Raw genomic sequence first — 26,030 nt, 5'->3', positions numbered from 1 at the left:
GATTTTATTAGTCGGTTGATATTTTGAGATGGATTGTTGATTTTGAGAGTCGGTTGATATTTTGAGATGGATTGTTGATATTGAGAGTTGGTTGATATTTTGAGATGGATTGTTGATTTTATTAGTTGGTTGATATTTTGAGATGGATTGTTGATTTTATTAGTCGGTTGATATTTTGAGATGGATTGTTGATTTTATTAGTCGTTTGATATTTTGAGATGGATTGTTGATTTTATTAGTTGGTTGATATTTTGAGATGGATTGTTGATTTTATTAGTTGGTTGATATTTTGAGATGGATTGTTGATTTTATTAGTCGGTTGATATTTTGAGATGGATTGTTGATTTTATTAGTCGGTTGATATTTTGAGATGGATTGTTGATTTTGAGAGTCGGTTGATATTTTGAGATGGATTGTTGATATTGAGAGTTGGTTGATATTTTGAGATGGATTGTTGATTTTATTAGTTGGTTGATATTTTGAGATGGATTGTTGATTTTATTAGTCGGTTGATATTTTGAGATGGATTGTTGATTTTATTAGTCGTTTGATATTTTGAGATGGATTGTTGATTTTATTAGTTGGTTGATATTTTGAGATGGATTGTTGATTTTATTAGTCGGTTGATATTTTGAGATGGATTGTTGATTTTATTAGTCGGTTGATATTTTGAGATGGATTGTTGATTTTGAGAGTCGGTTGATATTTTGAGATGGATTGTTGATATTGAGAGTTGGTTGATATTTTGAGATGGATTGTTGATTTTATTAGTTGGTTGATATTTTGAGATGGATTGTTGATTTTATTAGTCGGTTGATATTTTGAGATGGATTGTTGATTTTATTAGTCGTTTGATATTTTGAGATGGATTGTTGATTTTATTAGTTGGTTGATATTTTGAGGTGGATTGTTGATTTTATTAGTCAGTTGATATTTTGAGGTGGATTGTTGATTTTATTAGTCGGTTGATATTTTGAGATGGATTGTTGATTTTGAGAGTCGGTTGATATTTTGAGGTGGATTGTTGATTTTATTAGTCGGTTGATATTTTGAGATGGATTGTTGATTTTGAGAGTCGGTTGATATTTTGAGATGGATTGTTGATTTTGAGAGTCGGTTGATATTTTGAGATGGATTGTTGATTTTGAGAGTCGGTTGATATTTTGAGATGGATTGTTGATTTTGAGAGTCGGTTGATATTTTGAGATGGATTGTTGATTTTATTAGTCAGTTGATATTTTGAGGTGGATTGTTGATTTTATTAGTCGGTTGATATTTTGAGATGGATTGTTGATTTTGAGAGTCGGTTGATATTTTGAGATGGATTGTTGATTTTGAGAGTCGGTTGATATTTTGAGATGGATTGTTGATTTTATTAGTCGGTTGATATTTTGAGATGGATTGTTGATTTTGAGAGTCGGTTGATATTTTGAGATGGATTGTTGATTTTATTAGTCGGTTGATATTTTGAGGTGGATTGTTGATTTTATTAGTCGGTTGATATTTTGAGATGGATTGTTGATTTTATTAGTTGGTTGATATTTTGAGATGGATTGTTGATTTTTTTAGTCGGTTGATATTTTGAGATGGATTGTTGATTTTATTAGTCGGTTGATATTTTGAGATGGATTGTTGATTTTATTAGTCGGTTGATATTTTGAGATGGATTGTTGATTTTATTAGTCGGTTGATATTTTGAGATGGATTGTTGATTTTATTAGTCGGTTGATATTTTGAGATGGATTGTTGATTTTATTAGTCGGTTGATATTTTGAGATGGATTGTTGATTTTATTAGTCGGTTGATATTTTGAGATGGATTGTTGATTTTATTAGTCGGTTGATATTTTGAGATGGAATGTTGATTTTATTAGTCGGCTGATATTTTGAGATGGATTGTTGATTTTATTAGTCGGTTGATATTTTGAGATGGATTGTTGATTTTGAGAGTCGGTTGATATTTTGAGATGGATTGTTGATATTGAGAGTTGGTTGATATTTTGAGATGGATTGTTGATTTTATTAGTTGGTTGATATTTTGAGATGGATTGTTGATTTTATTAGTCGGTTGATATTTTGAGATGGATTGTTGATTTTATTAGTCGTTTGATATTTTGAGATGGATTGTTGATTTTATTAGTTGGTTGATATTTTGAGATGGATTGTTGATTTTATTAGTTGGTTGATATTTTGAGATGGATTGTTGATTTTATTAGTCGGTTGATATTTTGAGATGGATTGTTGATTTTATTAGTCGGTTGATATTTTGAGATGGATTGTTGATTTTGAGAGTCGGTTGATATTTTGAGATGGATTGTTGATATTGAGAGTTGGTTGATATTTTGAGATGGATTGTTGATTTTATTAGTTGGTTGATATTTTGAGATGGATTGTTGATTTTATTAGTCGGTTGATATTTTGAGATGGATTGTTGATTTTATTAGTCAGTTGATATTTTGAGGTGGATTGTTGATTTTATTAGTCGGTTGATATTTTGAGATGGATTGTTGATTTTATTAGTCGGTTGATATTTTGAGATGGATTGTTGATTTTGAGAGTCGGTTGATATTTTGAGATGGATTGTTGATTTTATTAGTCGGTTGATATTTTGAGGTGGATTGTTGATTTTATTAGTCGGTTGATATTTTGAGATGGATTGTTGATTTTATTAGTTGGTTGATATTTTGAGATGGATTGTTGATTTTTTTAGTCGGTTGATATTTTGAGATGGATTGTTGATTTTATTAGTCGGTTGATATTTTGAGATGGATTGTTGATTTTATTAGTCGGTTGATATTTTGAGATGGATTGTTGATTTTATTAGTTGGTTGATATTTTGAGATGGATTGCTGATTTTATTAGTCGGCTGATATTTTGAGATGGATTGTTGATTTTATTAGTCGGTTGATATTTTGAGATGGATTGTTGATTTTATTAGTCGGCTGATATTTTGAGATGGATTGTTGATTTTATTAGTCGGTTGATATTTTGAGATGGATTGTTGATTTTGAGAGTCGGTTGATATTTTGAGATGGATTGTTGATATTGAGAGTTGGTTGATATTTTGAGATGGATTGTTGATTTTATTAGTTGGTTGATATTTTGAGATGGATTGTTGATTTTATTAGTCGGTTGATATTTTGAGATGGATTGTTGATTTTATTAGTCGTTTGATATTTTGAGATGGATTGTTGATTTTATTAGTTGGTTGATATTTTGAGATGGATTGTTGATTTTATTAGTTGGTTGATATTTTGAGATGGATTGTTGATTTTATTAGTCGGTTGATATTTTGAGATGGATTGTTGATTTTATTAGTCGGTTGATATTTTGAGATGGATTGTTGATTTTGAGAGTCGGTTGATATTTTGAGATGGATTGTTGATATTGAGAGTTGGTTGATATTTTGAGATGGATTGTTGATTTTATTAGTTGGTTGATATTTTGAGATGGATTGTTGATTTTATTAGTCGGTTGATATTTTGAGATGGATTGTTGATTTTATTAGTCGTTTGATATTTTGAGATGGATTGTTGATTTTATTAGTTGGTTGATATTTTGAGATGGATTGTTGATTTTATTAGTTGGTTGATATTTTGAGATGGATTGTTGATTTTATTAGTCGGTTGATATTTTGAGATGGATTGTTGATTTTATTAGTCGTTTGATATTTTGAGATGGATTGTTGATTTTATTAGTCGGTTGATATTTTGAGATGGATTGTTGATTTTATTAGTCGGCTGATATTTTGAGATGAATTGGTTGATTTAATGGGTTGGTTGGTTGAATGTTGTTTGGCTGGTTAGTTGAATGACTGGTTGGTTGGCTAATTGGTTAGCGTGATGGTTGACTTTATTTGTTGGTTAGTTTGTAGATTTTCTGGTTGGTTGATTCTGACAGTGGGTTAATTTGTAAGTTGACTGATGGGTTCTTGTGAATTTGTTGATTTTGTGAGTTGGATAGTTCGTTTGTAAGTTGACGGGTTGATTTTATTAGTCGGTTGATATTTTGAGATGGATTGTTGATTTTGAGAGTCGGTTGATATTTTGAGATGGATTGTTGATTTTATTAGTCGGTTGATATTTTGAGATGGATTGTTGATTTTATTAGTCGGTTGATATTTTGAGATGGATTGTTGATTTTATTAGTCGGTTGATATTTTGAGATGGATTGTTGATTTTATTAGTCGGTTGATATTTTGAGATGGATTGTTGATTTTGAGAGTCGGTTGATATTTTGAGATGGATTGTTGATTTTATTAGTCGGTTGATATTTTGAGATGGATTGTTGATTTTGAGAGTCGGTTGATATTTTGAGGTGGATTGTTGATTTTATTAGTCGGTTGATATTTTGAGATGGATTGTTGATTTTATTAGTCGGTTGATATTTTGAGGTGGATTGTTGATTTTGAGAGTCGGTTGATATTTTGAGATGGATTGTTGATTTTATTAGTTGGTTGATATTTTGAGATGGATTGCTGATTTTATTAGTCGGTTGATATTTTGAGGTGGATTGTTGATTTTGAGAGTTGGTTGATATTTTGAGATGGATTGTTGATTTTATTAGTCGGTTGATATTTTGAGGTGGATTGTTGATTTTATTAGTCAGTTGATATTTTGAGATGGATTGTTGATTTTTTTTAGTCGGTTGATATTTTGAGATGGATTGTTGATTTTATTAGTCGGTTGATATTTTGAGATGGATTGTTGATTTTATTAGTTGGTTGATATTTTGAGATGGATTGTTGATTTTATTAGTCGGTTGATATTTTGAGATGGATTGTTGATTTTATTAGTCGGTTGATATTTTGAGATGGATTGTTGATTTTATTAGTCGGCTGATATTTTGAGGTGGATTGTTGATTTTGAGAGTTGGTTGATATTTTGAGATGGATTGTTGATTTTATTAGTCGGTTGATATTTTGAGATGGATTGTTGATTTTGAGAGTCGGTTGATATTTTGAGATGGATTGTTGATATTGAGAGTTGGTTGATATTTTGAGATGGATTGTTGATTTTGAGAGTTGGTTGATATTTTGAGATGGATTGTTGATTTTATTAGTTGGTTGATATTTTGAGATGGATTGTTGATTTTATTAGTCGGTTGATATTTTGAGATGGATTGTTGATTTTATTAGTCGTTTGATATTTTGAGATGGATTGTTGATTTTATTAGTCGGCTGATATTTTGAGATGGATTGTTGATTTTATTAGTCGGTTGATATTTTGAGATGGATTGTTGATTTTATTAGTCGGTTGATATTTTGAGGTGGATTGTTGATTTTATTAGTCGGTTGATATTTTGAGATGGATTGTTGATTTTATTAGTCGGCTGATATTTTGAGATGGATTGTTGATTTTATTAGTCGGTTGATATTTTGAGATGGATTGTTGATTTTATTAGTCGGTTGATATTTTGAGGTGGATTGTTGATTTTATTAGTCGGTTGATATTTTGAGATGGATTGTTGATTTTAATAGTCGGTTGATATTTTGAGATGGATTGTTGATTTTATTAGTCGGCTGATATTTTGAGATGGATTGTTGATTTTATTAGTTGGTTGATATTTTGAGATGGATTGTTGATTTTATTAGTCGTTTGATATTTTGAGATGGATTGTTGATTTTATTAGTTGGTTGATATTTTGAGATGGATTATTGATTTTATTAGTTGGTTGATATTTTGAGGTGGATTGTTGATTTTATTAGTCGGTTGATATTTTGAGATGGATTGTTGATTTTGAGAGTCGGTTGATATTTTGAGATGGATTGTTGATTTTATTAGTCGGTTGATATTTTGAGATGGATTGTTGATTTTATTAGTCGGTTGATATTTTGAGGTGGATTGTTGATTTTATTAGTCGGTTGATATTTTGAGATGGATTGTTGATTTTATTAGTCGGTTGATATTTTGAGGTGGATTGTTGATTTTATTAGTCGGCTGATATTTTGAGATGGATTGTTGATTTTATTAGTCGGCTGATATTTTGAGATGGATTGTTGATTTTATTAGTCGGCTGATATTTTGAGATGGATTGTTGATTTTATTAGTCGGTTGATATTTTGAGGTGGATTGTTGATTTTATTAGTCGGTTGATATTTTGAGATGGATTGTTGATTTTATTAGTCGGTTGATATTTTGAGATGGATTGTTGATTTTATTAGTCGGCTGATATTTTGAGATGGATTGTTGATTTTATTAGTCGGTTGATATTTTGAGATGGATTGCTGATTTTATTAGTCGTTTGATATTTTGAGATGGATTGTTGATTTTATTAGTTGGTTGATATTTTGAGATGGATTGTTGATTTTATTAGTCGGTTGATATTTTGAGGTGGATTGTTGATTTTATTAGTCGGTTGATATTTTGAGATGGATTGTTGATTTTATTAGTTGGTTGATATTTTGAGATGGATTATTGATTTTATTAGTCGGTTGATATTTTGAGATGGATTGTTGATTTTGAGAGTCGGTTGATATTTTGAGATGGATTGTTGATTTTGAGAGTCGGTTGATATTTTGAGATGGATTGTTGATTTTATTAGTCGGTTGATATTTTGAGATGGATTGTTGATTTTATTAGTCGGTTGATATTTTGAGATGGATTGTTGATTTTGAGAGTCGGTTGATATTTTGAGATGGATTGTTGATTTTATTAGTCGGTTGATATTTTGAGATGGATTGTTGATTTTATTAGTCGGTTTATATTTTGAGATGGATTGTTGATTTTATTAGTTGGTTGATATTTTGAGGTGGATTGTTGATTTTATTAGTCGGTTGATATTTTGAGATGGATTGTTGATTTTGAGAGTCGGTTGATATTTTGAGATGGATTGTTGATTTTATTAGTCGGTTGATATTTTGAGGTGGATTGTTGATTTTGAGAGTCGGTTGATATTTTGAGATGGATTGTTGATTTTATTAGTCGGTTGATATTTTGAGGTGGATTGTTGATTTTGAGAGTCGGTTGATATTTTGAGATGGATTGTTGATTTTATTAGTCGGTTGATAGTTTGAGATGGATTGTTGATTTTATTAGTCGGTTGATATTTTGAGATGGATTGTTGATTTTATTAGTCGGTTGATATTTTGAGGTGGATTGTTGATTTTATTAGTCGGTTGATATTTTGAGATGGATTGTTGATTTTATTAGTCGGTTGATATTTTGAGATGGATTGTTGATTTTGAGAGTCGGTTGATATTTTGAGATGGATCGTTGATTTTATTAGTCGGTTGATATTTTGAGATGGATTGTTGATTTTGAGAGTCGGTTGATATTTTGAGATGGATTGTTGATTTTATTAGTCGGTTGATATTTTGAGATGGATTGTTGATTTTGAGAGTCGGTTGATATTTTGAGATGGATTGTTGATTTTGAGAGTCGGTTGATATTTTGAGGTGGATTGTTGATTTTGAGAGTCGGTTGATATTTTGAGGTGGATTGTTGATTTTGAGAGTCGGTTGATATTTTGAGATGGATTGTTGATTTTGAGAGTCGGTTGATATTTTGAGATGGATAGTTGATTTTGAGAGTCGGTTGATATTTTGAGATGGATTGTTGATTTTATTAGTTGGTTGATATTTTGAGATGGATTGTTGATTTTATTAGTTGGTTGATATTTTGAGATGGATTATTGATTTTATTAGTCGGTTGATATTTTGAGGTGGATTGTTGATTTTATTAGTCGGTTGATATTTTGAGATGGATTGTTGATTTTGAGAGTCGGTTGATATTTTGAGGTGGATTGTTGATTTTATTAGTCGGTTGATATTTTGAGATGGATTGTTGATTTTGAGAGTCGGTTGATATTTTGAGATGGATTGTTGATTTTATTAGTCGGTTGATATTTTGAGGTGGATTGTTGATTTTGAGAGTCGGTTGATATTTTGAGATGGATTGTTGATTTTATTAGTCGGTTGATATTTTGAGGTGGATTGTTGATTTTGAGAGTCGGTTGATATTTTGAGATGGATTGTTGATTTTATTAGTCGGTTGATAGTTTGAGATGGATTGTTGATTTTATTAGTCGGTTGATATTTTGAGATGGATTGTTGATTTTATTAGTCGGTTGATATTTTGAGGTGGATTGTTGATTTTATTAGTCGGTTGATATTTTGAGAAGGATTGTTGATTTTATTAGTCGGTTGATATTTTGAGATGGATTGTTGATTTTGAGAGTCGGTTGATATTTTGAGATGGATCGTTGATTTTATTAGTCGGTTGATATTTTGAGATGGATTGTTGATTTTGAGAGTCGGTTGATATTTTGAGATGGATTGTTGATTTTATTAGTCGGTTGATATTTTGAGATGGATTGTTGATTTTGAGAGTCGGTTGATATTTTGAGATGGATTGTTGATTTTGAGAGTCGGTTGATATTTTGAGGTGGATTGTTGATTTTGAGAGTCGGTTGATATTTTGAGGTGGATTGTTGATTTTGAGAGTCGGTTGATATTTTGAGATGGATTGTTGATTTTGAGAGTCGGTTGATATTTTGAGATGGATAGTTGATTTTGAGAGTCGGTTGATATTTTGAGATGGATTGTTGATTTTATTAGTTGGTTGATATTTTGAGATGGATTGTTGATTTTATTAGTTGGTTGATATTTTGAGATGGATTATTGATTTTATTAGTCGGTTGATATTTTGAGATGGATTGTTGATTTTTTTAGTCGGTTGATATTTTGAGATGGATTGTTGATTTTATTAGTCGGTTGATATTTTGAGATGGATTGTTGATTTTATTAGTCGGTTGATATTTTGAGATGGATTGTTGATTTTATTAGTCGGTTGATATTTTGAGATGGATTGTTGATTTTATTAGTCGGTTGATATTTTGAGATGGATTGTTGATTTTGAGAGTCGGTTGATATTTTGAGATGGATTGTTGATTTTATTAGTCGGTTGATATTTTGAGATGGATTGTTGATTTTATTAGTCGGTTGATATTTTGAGATGGATTGTTGATTTTATTAGTTGGTTGATATTTTGAGGTGGATTGTTGATTTTATTAGTCGGTTGATATTTTGAGATGGATTGTTGATTTTATTAGTCGGTTGATATTTTGAGATGGATTGTTGATTTTGAGAGTCGGTTGATATTTTGAGATGGATTGTTGATTTTGAGAGTCGGTTGATATTTTGAGATGGATTGTTGATTTTATTAGTCGGTTGATATTTTGAGGTGGATTGTTGATTTTGAGAGTCGGTTGATATTTTGAGATTGATTGTTGATTTTATTAGTCGGTTGATATTTTGAGGTGGATTGTTGATTTTGAGAGTCGGTTGATATTTTGAGATGGATTGTTGATTTTATTAGTCGGTTGATATTTTGAGATGGATTGTTGATTTTATTAGTCGGTTGATAGTTTGAGATGGATTGTTGATTTTATTAGTCGGTTGATATTTTGAGATGGATTGTTGATTTTATTAGTCGGTTGATATTTTGAGGTGGATTGTTGATTTTATTAGTCAGTTGATATTTTGAGGTGGATTGTTGATTTTATTAGTCGGTTGATATTTTGAGATGGATTGTTGATTTTATTAGTCGGTTGATATTTTGAGATGGATTGTTGATTTTATTAGTCGGTTGATATTTTGAGATGGATTGTTGATTTTGAGAGTCGGTTGATATTTTGAGATGGATTGTTGATTTTATTAGTCGGTTGATATTTTGAGATGGATTGTTGATTTTGAGAGTCGGTTGATATTTTGAGATGGATTGTTGATTTTATTAGTCGGTTGATATTTTGAGATGGATTGTTGATTTTATTAGTCGGTTGATATTTTGAGATGGATTGTTGATTTTATTAGTCAGTTGATATTTTGAGATGGATTGTTGATTTTGAGAGTCGGTTGATATTTTGAGATGGATTGTTGATTTTGAGAGTCGGTTGATATTTTGAGGTGGATTGTTGATTTTGAGAGTCGGTTGATATTTTGAGATCGATTGTTGATTTTGAGAGTCGGTTGATATTTTGAGATGGATTGTTGATTTTGAGAGTCGGTTGATATTTTGAGATGGATTGTTGATTTTATTAGTCGGTTGATATTTTGAGATGGATTGTTGATTTTGAGAGTCGGTTGATATTTTGAGATGGATTGTTGATTTTATTAGTCGGTTGATATTTTGAGATGGATTGTTGATTTTGAGAGTCGGTTGATATTTTGAGATGGATTGTTGATTTTATTAGTCGGCTGATATTTTGAGATGGATATTAGTCGGTTGATATTTTGAGATGGATTGTTGATTTTATTAGTTGGTTGATATTTTGAGATGGATTGTTGATTTTATTAGTCGGTTGATATTTTGAGGTGGATTGTTGATTTTATTAGTCGGTTGATATTTTGAGATGGATTGTTGATTTTATTAGTCGGTTGATATTTTGAGATGGATTGTTGATTTTATTAGTCGGTTGATATTTTGAGATGGATTGTTGATTTTATTAGTCGGTTGATATTTTGAGATGAATTGTTGATTTTATTAGTCAGTTGATATTTTGAGATGGATTGTTGATTTTATTAGTTGGTTGATATTTTGAGATGGATTGTTGATTTTATTAGTTGGTTGATATTTTGAGATGGATTGTTGATTTTATTAGTCGGTTGATATTTTGAGATGGATTGTTGATTTTATTAGTTGGTTGATATTTTGAGATGGATTGTTGATTTTATTAGTCGGTTGATATTTTGAGGTGGATTGTTGATTTTATTAGTCGGTTGATATTTTGAGATGGATTGTTGATTTTATTAGTTGGTTGATATTTTGAGATGGATTGTTGATTTTATTAGTCGGCTGATATTTTGAGGTGGATTGTTGATTTTATTAGTCGGCTGATATTTTGAGATGGATATTAGTCGGTTGATATTTTGAGATGGATTGTTGATTTTATTAGTCGGTTGATATTTTGAGATGGATTGTTGATTTTATTAGTCGGTTGATATTTTGAGATGGATTGTTGATTTTATTAGTCGGTTGATATTTTGAGATGGATTGTTGATTTTATTAGTCGGTTGATATTTTGAGGTGGATTGTTGATTTTATTAGTCGGTTGATATTTTGAGATGGATTGTTGATTTTATTAGTTGGTTGATATTTTGAGATGGATTGTTGATTTTATTAGTTGGTTGATATTTTGAGATGGATTGTTGATTTTATTAGTTGGTTGATATTTTGAGATGGATTGTTGATTTTATTAGTCGGTTGATATTTTGAGGTGGATTGTTGATTTTATTAGTCGGTTGATATTTTGAGATGGATTGTTGATTTTGAGAGTCGGTTGATATTTTGAGATGGATTGTTGATTTTATTAGTCGGTTGATATTTTGAGATGGATTGTTGATTTTATTAGTTGGTTGATATTTTGAGATGGATTGTTGATTTTATTAGTTGGTTGATATTTTGAGGTGGATTGTTGATTTTATTAGTCGGCTGATATTTTGAGATGGATTGTTGATTTTATTGGTTGGTTGATATTTTGAGATGGATTGTTGATTTTATTAGTTGGTTGATATTTTGAGATGGATTGTTGATTTTATTAGTTGGTTGATATTTTGAGATGGATTGTTGATTTTATTAGTCAGTTGATATTTTGAGATGGATTGTTGATTTTATTAGTTGGTTGATATTTTGAGATGGATTGTTGATTTTATTAGTCGGTTGATATTTTGAGATGGATTGTTGATTTTATTAGTTGGTTGATATTTTGAGATGGATTGTTGATTTTATTAGTCGGTTGATATTTTGAGATGGATTGTTGATTTTATTAGTTGGTTGATATTTTGAGATGGATTGTTGATTTTATTAGTTGGTTGATATTTTGAGATGGATTGTTGATTTTATTAGTCGGCTGATATTTTGAGATGGATTGTTGATTTTATTAGTCGGTTGATATTTTGAGGTGGATTGTTGATTTTGAGAGTCGGTTGATATTTTGAGATGGATTGTTGATTTTGAGAGTCGGTTGATATTTTGAGGTGGATTGTTGATTTTGAGAGTCGGTTGATATTTTGAGATGGATTGTTGATTTTGAGAGTCGGTTGATATTTTGAGGTGGATTGTTGATTTTGAGAGTCGGTTGATATTTTGAGATGGATTGTTGATTTTATTAGTCAGTTGATATTTTGAGATGGATTGTTGATTTTATTAGTCGGTTGATATTTTGAGATGGATTGTTGATTTTATTAGTCGGTTGATATTTTGAGATGGATTGTTGATTTTGAGAGTCGGTTGATATTTTGAGATGGATTGTTGATTTTATTAGTCGGTTGATATTTTGAGATGGATTGTTGATTTTGAGAGTCGGTTGATATTTTGAGATGGATTGTTGATTTTATTAGTTGGTTGATATTTTGAGATGGATTGTTGATTTTATTAGTCGGCTGATATTTTGAGATGGATTGTTGATTTTATTAGTCGGTTGATATTTTGAGGTGGATTGTTGATTTTGAGAGTCGGTTGATATTTTGAGATGGATTGTTGATTTTGAGAGTCGGTTGATATTTTGAGGTGGATTGTTGATTTTATTAGTCGGTTGATATTTTGAGATGGATTGTTGATTTTATTAGTCAGTTGATATTTTGAGATGGATTGTTGATTTTATTAGTCGGTTGATATTTTGAGATGGATTGTTGATTTTGAGAGTCGGTTGATATTTTGAGATGGATTGTTGATTTTATTAGTCGGTTGATATTTTGAGATGGATTGTTGATTTTATTAGTCAGTTGATATTTTGAGATGGATTGTTGATTTTATTAGTCGGTTGATATTTTGAGATGGATTGTTGATTTTATTAGTCGGTTGATATTTTGAGATGGATTGTTGATTTTGAGAGTCGGTTGATATTTTGAGATGGATTGTTGATTTTATTAGTCGGTTGATATTTTGAGATGGATTGTTGATTTTGAGAGTCGGTTGATATTTTGAGATGGATTGTTGATTTTATTAGTCGGTTGATATTTTGAGATGGATTGTTGATTTTATTAGTCGGTTGATATTTTGAGATGGATTGTTGATTTTATTAGTCAGTTGATATTTTGAGATGGATTGTTGATTTTGAGAGTCGGTTGATATTTTGAGATGGATTGTTGATTTTGAGAGTCGGTTGATATTTTGAGGTGGATTGTTGATTTTGAGAGTCGGTTGATATTTTGAGATCGATTGTTGATTTTGAGAGTCGGTTGATATTTTGAGATGGATTGTTGATTTTGAGAGTCGGTTGATATTTTGAGATGGATTGTTGATTTTATTAGTCGGTTGATATTTTGAGATGGATTGTTGATTTTGAGAGTCGGTTGATATTTTGAGATGGATTGTTGATTTTATTAGTCGGTTGATATTTTGAGATGGATTGTTGATTTTGAGAGTCGGTTGATATTTTGAGATGGATTGTTGATTTTATTAGTCGGCTGATATTTTGAGATGGATATTAGTCGGTTGATATTTTGAGATGGATTGTTGATTTTATTAGTTGGTTGATATTTTGAGATGGATTGTTGATTTTATTAGTCGGTTGATATTTTGAGGTGGATTGTTGATTTTATTAGTCGGTTGATATTTTGAGATGGATTGTTGATTTTATTAGTCGGTTGATATTTTGAGATGGATTGTTGATTTTATTAGTCGGTTGATATTTTGAGATGGATTGTTGATTTTATTAGTCGGTTGATATTTTGAGATGGATTGTTGATTTTATTAGTCGGCTGATATTTTGAGGTGGATTGTTGATTTTATTAGTCGGCTGATATTTTGAGATGGATATTAGTCGGTTGATATTTTGAGATGAATTGTTGATTTTATTAGTCAGTTGATATTTTGAGATGGATTGTTGATTTTATTAGTTGGTTGATATTTTGAGATGGATTGTTGATTTTATTAGTTGGTTGATATTTTGAGATGGATTGTTGATTTTATTAGTCGGTTGATATTTTGAGATGGATTGTTGATTTTATTAGTTGGTTGATATTTTGAGGTGGATTGTTGATTTTATTAGTCGGTTGATATTTTGAGATGGATTGTTGATTTTATTAGTCGGTTGATATTTTGAGGTGGATTGTTGATTTTATTAGTCGGTTGATATTTTGAGATGGATTGTTGATTTTATTAGTTGGTTGATATTTTGAGATGGATTGTTGATTTTATTAGTCGGCTGATATTTTGAGGTGAATTGTTGATTTTATTAGTCGGCTGATATTTTGAGATGGATATTAGTCGGTTGATATTTTGAGATGGATTGTTGATTTTATTAGTCGGTTGATATTTTGAGATGGATTGTTGATTTTATTAGTCGGCTGATATTTTGAGATGGATTGTTGATTTTATTGGTTGGTTGATATTTTGAGATGGATTGTTGATTTTATTAGTTGGTTGATATTTTGAGATGGATTGTTGATTTTATTAGTTGGTTGATATTTTGAGATGGATTGTTGATTTTATTAGTCAGTTGATATTTTGAGATGGATTGTTGATTTTATTAGTTGGTTGATATTTTGAGATGGATTGTTGATTTTATTAGTCGGTTGATATTTTGAGATGGATTGTTGATTTTATTAGTCGGTTTATATTTTGAGATGGATTGTTGATTTTATTAGTCGGTTGATATTTTGAGATGGATTGTTGATTTTATTAGTTGGTTGATATTTTGAGATGGATTGTTGATTTTATTAGTCGGTTGATATTTTGAGATGGATTGTTGATTTTATTAGTTGGTTGATATTTTGAGATGGATTGTTGATTTTATTAGTTGGTTGATATTTTGAGATGGATTGTTGATTTTATTAGTCGGCTGATATTTTGAGATGGATTGTTGATTTTATTAGTCGGTTGATATTTTGAGGTGGATTGTTGATTTTGAGAGTCGGTTGATATTTTGAGATGGATTGTTGATTTTGAGAGTCGGTTGATATTTTGAGGTGGATTGTTGATTTTGAGAGTCGGTTGATATTTTGAGATGGATTGTTGATTTTATTAGTCAGTTGATATTTTGAGGTGGATTGTTGATTTTGAGAGTCGGTTGATATTTTGAGATGGATTGTTGATTTTGAGAGTCGGTTGATATTTTGAGATGGATTGTTGATTTTATTAGTCGGTTGATATTTTGAGATGGATTGTTGATTTTATTAGTCAGTTGATATTTTGAGGTGGATTGTTGATTTTATTAGTCAGTTGATATTTTGAGGTGGATTGTTGATTTTATTAGTCGGTTGATATTTTGAGATGGATTGTTGATTTTATTAGTCAGTTGATATTTTGAGATGGATTGTTGATTTTATTAGTCAGTTGATATTTTGAGGTGGATTGTTGATTTTATTAGTCAGTTGATATTTTGAGGTGGATTGTTGATTTTATTAGTCAGTTGATATTTTGAGATGGATTGTTGATTTTATTAGTCGGTTGATATTTTGAGATGGATTGTTGATTTTGAGAGTTGGTTGATATTTTGAGATGGATTGTTGATTTTATTAGTCGTCTGATATTTTGAGATAGATTGTTGATTTTGAGAGTCGGTTGATATTTTGAGATGGATTGTTGATTTTATTAGTCGGTTGATATTTTGAGATGGATTGTTGATTTTATTAGTCGGTTGATATTTTGAGATGGATTGTTGATTTTGAGAGTCGGTTGATATTTTGAGGTGGATTGTTGATTTTGAGAGTCGGTTGATATTTTGAGATGGATTGTTGATTTTATTAGTCGGTTGATATTTTGAGATGGATTGTTGATTTTATTAGTTGGTTGATATTTTGAGATGGATTGTTGATTTTATTAGTTGGTTGATATTTTGAGATGGATTGTTGATTTTATTAGTCGGTTGATATTTTGAGATGGATTGTTGATTTTATTAGTCGGTTGATATTTTGAGATGGATTGTTGATTTTGAGAGTCGGTTGATATTTTGAGGTGGATTGTTGATTTTGAGAGTCGGTTGATATTTTGAGATGGATTGTTGATTTTATTAGTCGGTTGATATTTTGAGATGGATTGTTGATTTTATTAGTTGGTTGATATTTTGAGATGGATTGTTGATTTTATTAGTTGGTTGATATTTTGAGGTGGATTGTTGATTTTATTAGTCGGTTGATATTTTGAGATGGATTGTTGATTTTATTAGTCGGTTGATATTTTGAGATGGATTGTTGATTTTATTAGTTGGTTGATATTTTGAGATGGATTGTTGATTTTATTAGTTGGTTGATATTTTGAGATGGATTGTTGATTTTATTAGTCGGCTGATATTTTGAGATGGATTGTTGATTTTATTAGTCGGTTGATATTTTGAGGTGGATTGTTGATTTTGAGAGTCGGTTGATATTTTGAGATGGATTGTTGATTTTGAGAGTCGGTTGATATTTTGAGGTGGATTGTTGATTTTGAGAGTCGGTTGATATTTTGAGATGGATTGTTGATTTTATTAGTCAGTTGATATTTTGAGGTGGATTGTTGATTTTGAGAGTCGGTTGATATTTTGAGATGGATTGTTGATTTTGAGAGTCGGTTGATATTTTGAGATGGATTGTTGATTTTATTAGTCGGTTGATATTTTGAGATGGATTGTTGATTTTATTAGTCAGTTGATATTTTGAGGTGGATTGTTGATTTTATTAGTCAGTTGATATTTTGAGGTGGATTGTTGATTTTATTAGTCGGTTGATATTTTGAGATGGATTGTTGATTTTATTAGTCAGTTGATATTTTGAGATGGATTGTTGATTTTATTAGTCAGTTGATATTTTGAGGTGGATTGTTGATTTTATTAGTCAGTTGATATTTTGAGGTGGATTGTTGATTTTATTAGTCAGTTGATATTTTGAGATGGATTGTTGATTTTATTAGTCGGTTGATATTTTGAGATGGATTGTTGATTTTGAGAGTTGGTTGATATTTTGAGATGGATTGTTGATTTTATTAGTCGTCTGATATTTTGAGATAGATTGTTGATTTTGAGAGTCGGTTGATATTTTGAGATGGATTGTTGATTTTATTAGTCGGTTGATATTTTGAGATGGATTGTTGATTTTATTAGTCGGTTGATATTTTGAGATGGATTGTTGATTTTGAGAGTCGGTTGATATTTTGAGGTGGATTGTTGATTTTGAGAGTCGGTTGATATTTTGAGATGGATTGTTGATTTTATTAGTCGGTTGATATTTTGAGATGGATTGTTGATTTTATTAGTCAGTTGATATTTTGAGATGGATTGTTGATTTTATTAGTCGGTTGATTTTTTGAGATGGATTGTTGATTTTATTAGTCGGTTGATATTTTGAGATGGATTGTTGATTTTATTAGTCGGTTGATATTTTGAGGTGGATTGTTGATTTTATTAGTCGGTTGATATTTTGAGGTGGATTGTTGATTTTATTAGTCGGTTGATATTTTGAGATGGATTGTTGATTTTATTAGTTGGTTGATATTTTGAGATGGATTGTTGATTTTGAGAGTCAGTTGATATTTTGAGATGGATTGTTGATTTTATTAGTCAGTTGATATTTTGAGGTGGATTGTTGATTTTATTAGTCGGTTGATATTTTGAGATGGATTGTTGATTTTATTAGTCGGTTGATATTTTGAGGTGGATTGTTGATTTTATTAGTCGGTTGATATTTTGAGGTGGATTGTTGATTTTATTAGTCGGTTGATATTTTGAGATGGATTGTTGATTTTATTAGTTGGTTGATATTTTGAGATGGATTGTTGATTTTATTAGTCGGTTGATATTTTGAGATGGATTGTTGATTTTATTAGTTGGTTGATATTTTGAGATGGATTGTTGATTTTGAGAGTCGGTTGATATTTTGAGATGGATTGTTGATTTTGAGAGTTGGTTGATATTTTGAGGTGGATTGTTGATTTTGAGAGTCGGTTGATATTTTGAGATGGATTGTTGATTTTGAGAGTCGGTTGATATTTTGAGGTGGATTGTTGATTTTGAGAGTCGGTTGATATTTTGAGGTGGATTGTTGATTTTATTAGTCGGTTGATATTTTGAGATGGATTGTTGATTTTATTAGTTGGTTGATATTTTGAGATGTATTGTTGATTTTATTAGTTGGTTGATATTTTGAGATGGATTGTTGATTTTATTAGTCGGTTGATATTTTGAGATGGATTGTTGATTTTATTAGTCGGTTGATATTTTGAGATGGATTGTTGATTTTATTAGTCGGTTGATATTTTGAGATGGATTGTTGATTTTATTAGTCGGTTGATATTTTGAGATGGATTGTTGATTTTGAGAGTTGGTTGATATTTTGAGGTGGATTGTTGATTTTGAGAGTCGGTTGATATTTTGAGATGGATTGTTGATTTTATTAGTCGGCTGATATTTTGAGGTGGATTGTTGATTTTGAGAGTCGGTTGGTTGATATGATTTGAGAGATATGGATTGTTGATTTTGAGAGTCGGTTGGTTGATTTTATGAGTTGATTTAGTTCTAAGTCTGTGTTTCCTCTTGTTTTTTCAGGTACCTGATGGGGCCACTGTTGCTCTTATCCCTCGTTCCCAGAGTTCTCTTGGAGTAAATCAAGTTTACCAGACTGGAGAGAGTAAGTTTTTAATACTTTTTAGTCAATCAGATATAAACTGTCATAATTTTTACACTTTTTTTACACTTCAATACTGACCATCAGTGAGCAAATATTATATATTTCTTATTGATATCTGGTCTGGTCCTTGCAATTGCTGTAGAAACTCCAATGCTGGAGGGAGAGGAGGAAGAAGGTCTTCGGCTGTGGCATCTGGTGAAGCCGAGCGAAGACCCAGAGATCCCCAAACACAGGAAGAGCAGCATGAGAGAGAGAGAGCGGGCAAAAGCCATTCCTGAGATCTACCTTACACGACTGCTCTCCATGAAGGTACGCAAGATGTTTGTGATTGAGTCATCTGTAATACAGCATACACAAAAACACATCAAACGGATCCTGCTGCTTCTCATGTTTGTTTGAGATCTGTCTTCCTCTGCTGACTGTCAGTGTGATTGAAACCTGCTCTGTGTTTACAAATGTGTATCTTTAGGGCACTCTGCAGAAGTTTGTAGATGATGTCTTTGTAGCCATACTGAGTACGAAACGACCTCCACCCATCGCCGTCAGATTCTTCTTTGACTTCCTGGATGACATGGCAGAGAAACACGGCATTGATGACCCAGAGACCGTTCACATCTGGAAAACAAACAGGTCGGCATTACTACATCTATAAAACTGTTTAATTAAGGATTGAGTAAAAATGATAGTCTGTAATGTCAGGAAGTGGATATTTTTTGTTTCACTTAACTGATTGATCAGGGCTGGTTTTTAAGACATTAATTTTGTCTTTCTAGAGTTATTGAAAAACTGGAAAATTTAGGAAATTTAGAAGTGTAGTTTTCAGACATAGAAAACTATTGTGAATTTTTATACTGAACTTTTATACTGTTTTTTTTTTTATTGTGTAATTGTATTATATTGTATTAAATCTTTATCCAGTAATGTTGAATTACTGGTAAAGTGATGAATATTCATTAGTCAAATGGATCGGAAATCCTTTTTTCCCACAAATTTTGATTTTGACAAATTGTGAAAGTCTTATGACTCATAGAACCGGTCTGAATTTGAATAATTTTTAAATCCATTAATTACATAGATAGTGGAAAAGCCCTTGAAATTTGAGAAATCTGCAAATGTCTGTAGTGAATATACAAATTTCCCTTGTGTAAAGTTTGCTGAGCAAGCAAATCATTTTTTTTCTCCCCCAATCAGTTTGGTTCAGAAATTGGCCTGAATTATTCATAAGTGAATCATTCTGATTTTGAATTGATTTTTAGAAATCCTTACTCTGTGATTGCAAATGACTGGAAAGGTCATGGAAAACCATTGGTTATAAAGCGTGAAAACCCTGATGCTTCAATGTCCGTTTTATTAAATGTTCATTTAAATGCACTCTTGTCTTCCCTCCGCCTGCAGTTTGCCTTTGCGTTTCTGGGTCAACATCTTGAAGAATCCTCAGTTTGTCTTTGACGTGCAGGTGACGGATAGCGTGGATGCCGTCCTTTCCGTTATCGCACAGACCTTCATTGATTCCTGCACTACATCCGAGCACAAAGTGGGCCGGGTCAGTACTGCAATTAACCTCTTGACCTCTCTAGCTGTGACCTCATTATGGTAGAGAGTGTGCATGTAGAGCGAGAAGATGAAGAAGGGCTCGAAAGGAAATAAGCAAAAGCTCAAAGTTGCTGTAGCAATGAAAGAAGCTCATTGTTGTGTGTCTTGTCCTTCAGGATTCTCCAGTGAATAAGCTGTTGTACGCCAGAGAAATCCCACGATACAAGCAGCTGGTCGAGAGGTGAGAAAATCTAAAAGTTATACAGTGATAAGGCCCTTTTGAAACACATCTATTAGCCCTAAAATGGATACAGGAAGTTCATGATATTTCGTCCTGTAAAGCATCTTCCTCTCCTGCAGGTACTACAGTGATATCCACAACGCAGTGTCTGGCTGTTACCAGGAAATGAATTCAACCCTCACAGAGCTGTCTGGGGTGAGACTCTGGGAATTTTATTCTTTTCTAAATGAAACTCTGACTGTGTTTTTACATTTGAACAGACAGCAGGATCCAGAATTATGACACAACATTGGGAATCTGGGAGTCAATGTCTAGTTTAAGGGTCAATGACGTGACACTCATTTGTTGTGCTATTCGTTTATTCAAAATTACACATGGTGACTTGAATACAACCTGATCATATTTTTCATTTCTGAATAAATTTATTGTGATTTTGTTTTTGTTTTTTGGTTAGTTCTAGGTTCAAAATGTGGTGTTTTTTTTTATTTATTTTTACACTTTTGAATTATTAAATTAATAATAAATTAGGTTTGAGTAAAAAACAATGTGGTGTGACAATGTTTTATATAAATAAATGTAGAATATGAATAATATATTTGTTAAAAAAGCACCATGGTGTTGTGGTTTAACCATTTGAATTAACAATTGTAAAATAAATAAATAATTATTATTTATATATATATATAATCAAAAAGTTGTTACATCACATGACATTGTGATATTATTATTATTTTTTTTAACAAAAATCCAATTATGAATTTTAATACACACATACACAGTAAGAAAAATTGCATAATTGTTTTGTTTAAACTAAATTTTTCTTGTGTTTTAAAATAATTTTCACTTTCTTTATCATGAACACTTAAAGTTGCTATTTTAAGATTCTGATGATTGTCTGTTTTTAGAGCTTTGCATCCGAGATGAACAGTTTGGTGGCTTTGCACGAGCTGTACAAATATATCAACAAATACTACGATCAGGTCGGTATGGGACTGATTCAAGCTTCTTATGTTGTTTGTGCAGTAGCAAATTAATACAATTACCATATTCCATTATGTGCAGATTATAATGTCTCTGGAGGAAGATGCTGCGGGTCAAAAGATGCAGTTGGCATATCGACTTCAGCAGGTCGCCGCCCTGGTGGAGAATAAAGTCACTGACCTTTAGGCTTTGACCTTTCACCATGATGTACAAACCCCTCAATAATCACATCTGAGAGAAATCAGAGCAGTGCTTTGGATTGATCAGCTGATGTAATGCGACCACTACGTCAAAGCCCTGCCTGCGTTCACAGCCGATCACATAAACTTGCTGTATATTCTTAACAAAAGGGAACAGGAAATGAAGTAATGATCACTTTCTTCCGATAAACCCTTAATGGGATTTTTATTGGAGAAGGATTGCTTTTCAGACTGAGACTGAAGTACTCACAGGAGTATTGACTGATGGTAAGTGTGTGTGTGTGTGAGAGAGAGAAAGAGAGAGCGAGCATGTTTAATTGTGATGTGTTTTGTCTGAGGGTCTGCTGTATATGTAAAGTTTACTTATTTCAAATTCTCTGACCTGAGTCTATTTTAATGACACTACTGAAGCAGCTCTCACATGTTGTGACGTGCTAAGACATATTTTATATTGTTTTCACTTCCATTCAAATGATCAGATCTACTGTATGGAGTTTCACGGACTGTTTCAACAAAACCTGTCACGTTCAACCATTACAATCAAATCCCACATTAACTTCTACTTAAAATGAAGTATTTCGTTCCACGATCAGAAATGTTCTGCTCCTCCTCTATCGAATCCTAAACTCAAAGACTGTACGTGGCCGTATTGTATTAACCTTTTATACTAACATTTCTACATTAGTATTGCAGATCAAAACAAGTATTAAGCTTTTTACAGGGACTGTAGAGTAAGTCTATGCACACAAGTGCCAGAACATGTTATAAGAGCACAATATTTGTGTGCATGTTTTTGTGTAGCTTTAGGTGTGCATGCAAAAAAGACAAACGGTCACAGTTTTCCAGTTTCTGCTGCTGTTAGCGTCTCAAATCTAGGATTTCTCACACAGAGATCCAAAATTGTTAAATGTGATAATCTAAATTGTGATTTGTAGAACGGTAACCTAGTTGATCATAACATTGATGCACCCAAGATTTGTTAAGGATCCCTGTGAAATATGGGGTCCAGGTTACATTTCACTCTCAAATCGACAAAAAAAAAATGTAAGAAATTATATTTTGCACAAAATATTTGTACACTTGAACTAATATATCAAAAAAATTGTTTTAAAATCGTAATTATTGTTGAAATAAAAATGGGCAAAAAATTATAATGGTCCTAAAAAGGGCATTTTTTTCCCAGTGAAAATAAAATTTCTTATTTGTTTTATTTGATTTAAGCATGAAATAAGACCCGGATCCTTGCAGGTTTTGTGAGATTCACCCACACTTGCATGCCATTGATTTCCTAATTCTTAGTATTTAACGGCACAAGAAAGCACAATTCTCAAAGATTCAGTCTCGTGCGTTTTGAATCTCAAATGAAATTGCAACGCAGAGATATTGAAACAAACTGAGACGTTTTGGGTTGACAAGGAGAAAAGCATCTTTATTTGCTTGCTCCTAATGATTTGGAAAGCAGCCGGCTTGAGAGTTGTGTACATCAGACACTGAATAGAAACTAACTTATTATATTGTAAATAATGCTTATTTATACATGACCGCCAAATGTGCCTTCTTTGTTACTTTTTATAATGTCTACTAATTAAACATGCTTGACATTACTTGCCAAATGGAGAAAGAAGAAGATGAACTGCTGCAGGCAGAGCTGTTGCCTGTTGTAAAGATCAAATGAAGCAGAGTCTCAGGATTCTCAATGGATTCAGTACAAACGCTCATGTGTAGCCCTAATTCATTTCTAGTTTGCCCTACCAGCTCATTTCCTGGAGTGGTCTGTGTTCACTGTGATGTCACAGGTGATGAGGTTGTAAAGTCTAATTGCTTTAGCATTAAATTGGATTTTGTGTGTGTGTGTGCGCATCTGTTCTTTTTAGCTTCTTAAAATTCGTTTTTGCCTGAAGCACTTTTTACATTTTGGCTCATCCATAATGTCTACATTCTTTGTAGTTTGATCATAATGCTGATGTCGTACTTTAACACGCGGTCCCTTTTGTGTATAGAACTGGAAATAATGAATTCAATGCTATCTAGACATCTCAAATGTTTTTTTTTTTTTTTGAAGGCTTCCCTGTTCCTGCATTTATTTATGTGATTTTGAGATATTATGCTTCATCATAATAATGTATGCGCAAGGTTGGGTTTTGAAAGTGGGAAACTTATTAGTTTTCTCATTCTGTGTATGTTTATTATCCTGTTGTTGAATGTGTTTGGCCTGTTGGTGTATTTTTTGATTATTATAGGCTGATGCATGCTTGAGATTTGATTGGATTTTCTGATTGGGGTGCTTTTTGAGAGGTTCACTCGAAAGACTGCGTTATGAGCGTATGACTCTCATAAAAACACTGTTTGAGAACATGTGTGTGTGTGTGTGTGCGTGTGTGTGCATGAGAGTTTGTAAGTAACTGTAGCGCTTCGTACACGATGTAGAGGTTTTTTAGCAAATCTCCTGTTCTGTACACTTTTCTCTGAGAGAATCCAGCTAAATCTTTTTGTACAGTCTTGCGATTTTACTGTTTTGCCAATTGCGTGGAATACAGCTTTGTATCTTTGCAGATAAACAATTCAGACCGATGTTTAGAGAATCGTTGGTGTATATGGAGCCCTTGCCCGGCGCCGAGTTTTACACAACTTTTATACAAGGGTTAAAAAAATAATATATGGTAATTTTCTAATGAAGTTGGGGTTAAAAGAGAACTTAAACCCAGTTTAAAGACGTACTCTTTTGTATTTGTATTGTGTATAGTTTGCTAACAATTGTGTATATGTGCCTGTACATATTGTCAAGAGGACATGTTCTTTTTCTTTTTTTACTTGGATGGAGTTACTCTCTCCAATCAGGAGAAATTGGGAGCCGAAATGTTAAAATGAGTGAAATGGAAATTTGTATTTGAAAAAAAATAAAGCTATAATTTTAACAGTGAAGATGTGTTTACTGGTTTGAATTATGCATATCTGTTGACATCAGAACAAAAGAGTAAAGGACAATGGCTGCATCTGAAACCGCATGCTCTTTATTTTTAGTAAGTAATTACTTCACGACCGCTAAAAAAGTATGCTCGGTTACACTATTTTAAGGTGTTATTCTTACAGTTTAATTATTTATCTAGATACTGAGTAATATTATTTAACAACATGTTCTAATTACTACTATATGGTTAGGATTTGGTTAAGGGTTAGCATGTAATTATGCATAATTTACTTTTATTATTAATATGGTAAGTACATATATGGACATATAGTTAATATTTGTGATGGGTCTCACAAATTCTGAACCATTTTCATGAAAATTATGTAACACTTTAATACATTAACTAATATAACAATGAGCAATAAATTTGTTACAGTATTTATGAATCATTGTTAACTGTTCAACTGTTCATTGTTTGATCTGCCAGATACAACCTTGATTTTTAAAAATGCATCAGTAAATATTGAAATGTATATACTGCTTACATGTGGAAAAAGATAGAGGCTTAAAAAAATTAGGTGGAAAAATGTTGTTACAGGTTTAGCATGTGCCTAAAAAATTAATTGGCTAAATATAGTAGAAATAAAACATTAAAATATTCAAATGAAAATCCTGACGTGTCATTTCAACCCTGTCATCCAAAATAAAATGAGACCATTTAAAGGGATACTATGTAAGAATTTTTTGCATTAAAATATCCAAAAACCACTAGAGTAATGTTATACATTTTGTTGACTTTTGTACTTACATTATCTCAAATGTTTCTAATGTTTAAATAAGCAATTTTAACTAGCATCGCTTATCAGTGACATCATACCTGTGTTATGCTTGTTTTGCGGTTTTATTTTGTAAAAACCATGGAAACACTGCTTTAACATATTTTTTGTTTTATTAGACAGGTGAGCTACTGTTTGGATACATTCATCACCAGGAAACAAATCAGTTATATAGCTCAACAACGCAGTCTTACAGTTTAAATCTCATTTTCATGATTTACAGTGAGTACCATGCCTGATGTGCGAGTGAATGCACAGACTACAGAGCATTATAACTTTCATATTTTCATTAAAACTTTAATAACTTCAACACACCCAAATAATGTATCTAATGGCCTATGATAAAACAGTGATGTGTAAGCATGACCAGAAAAGGCTGCGTGTGGCATAATTTAAGCTCCTCAAGCTTCACCTTTGTTTTGAATAGGCGACCTCTAGCGGTGAAAAATTACATATTGTAGCTTTAATGCATGCTGAGTTCAGCCTGACATGACAGTCATAACTAAACAAAAAAATCTAATTCTGAGCAATTTTAATGTAAATTATAGCTTAATATCTTACATTTAAAAAAATAAATAATAATAAATAAGGGAAAAGGAGAGAATTTCGTGATTATTGTTCCCTAGTTTTTCCCCACTAATTTGAAAAAAGGAGTGGAAAAATGTGCTTTGTTGGAGGTTTAAGTGCCTATATTCAGAAAATAAAGTTAAATAGTAGAAATATTATTTAGTATTTATTCGGTATATAATGTCTAATCAATCACAGCGGGAATGTAGGCTGCATGAGTTGCT

At 31.6% G+C, this 26,030-nt stretch overlaps 1 protein-coding gene across 6 annotated transcripts in view; it reads left to right on the top strand.

The window, feature by feature from the left end:
* The window catches only part of plxnb3 (plexin B3), a 124,020-nt gene extending 99,613 nt beyond the window's left edge, over window positions 1-24,407 (top strand). For all 6 annotated transcript variants that reach the window (XM_067414357.1, XM_067414353.1, XM_067414358.1 and 3 more), the window contains 8 exons: window positions 18,459-18,540; window positions 18,683-18,849; window positions 19,010-19,170; window positions 19,936-20,083; window positions 20,250-20,314; window positions 20,434-20,509; window positions 21,220-21,294; window positions 21,377-24,407. In XM_067414357.1, the coding sequence (XP_067270458.1) occupies window positions 18,459-18,540; window positions 18,683-18,849; window positions 19,010-19,170; window positions 19,936-20,083; window positions 20,250-20,314; window positions 20,434-20,509; window positions 21,220-21,294; window positions 21,377-21,481 (879 nt within the window). In that variant the 3' untranslated portion in view covers window positions 21,482-24,407. The remainder of the gene's footprint in view (window positions 1-18,458; window positions 18,541-18,682; window positions 18,850-19,009; window positions 19,171-19,935; window positions 20,084-20,249; window positions 20,315-20,433; window positions 20,510-21,219; window positions 21,295-21,376) is intronic.
* The last annotated feature ends 1,623 nt before the right edge of the window (window positions 24,408-26,030 follow it).

Source organism: Pseudorasbora parva, chromosome 13, assembly GCF_024679245.1.
Source record: "Pseudorasbora parva isolate DD20220531a chromosome 13, ASM2467924v1, whole genome shotgun sequence".
NCBI classification, from domain to species: Eukaryota; Metazoa; Chordata; class Actinopteri; order Cypriniformes; family Gobionidae; genus Pseudorasbora; species Pseudorasbora parva.
The sequence above is the reverse complement of the archived record's forward strand: the minus strand, read 5'-3'. Positions and strand labels throughout refer to the sequence as shown.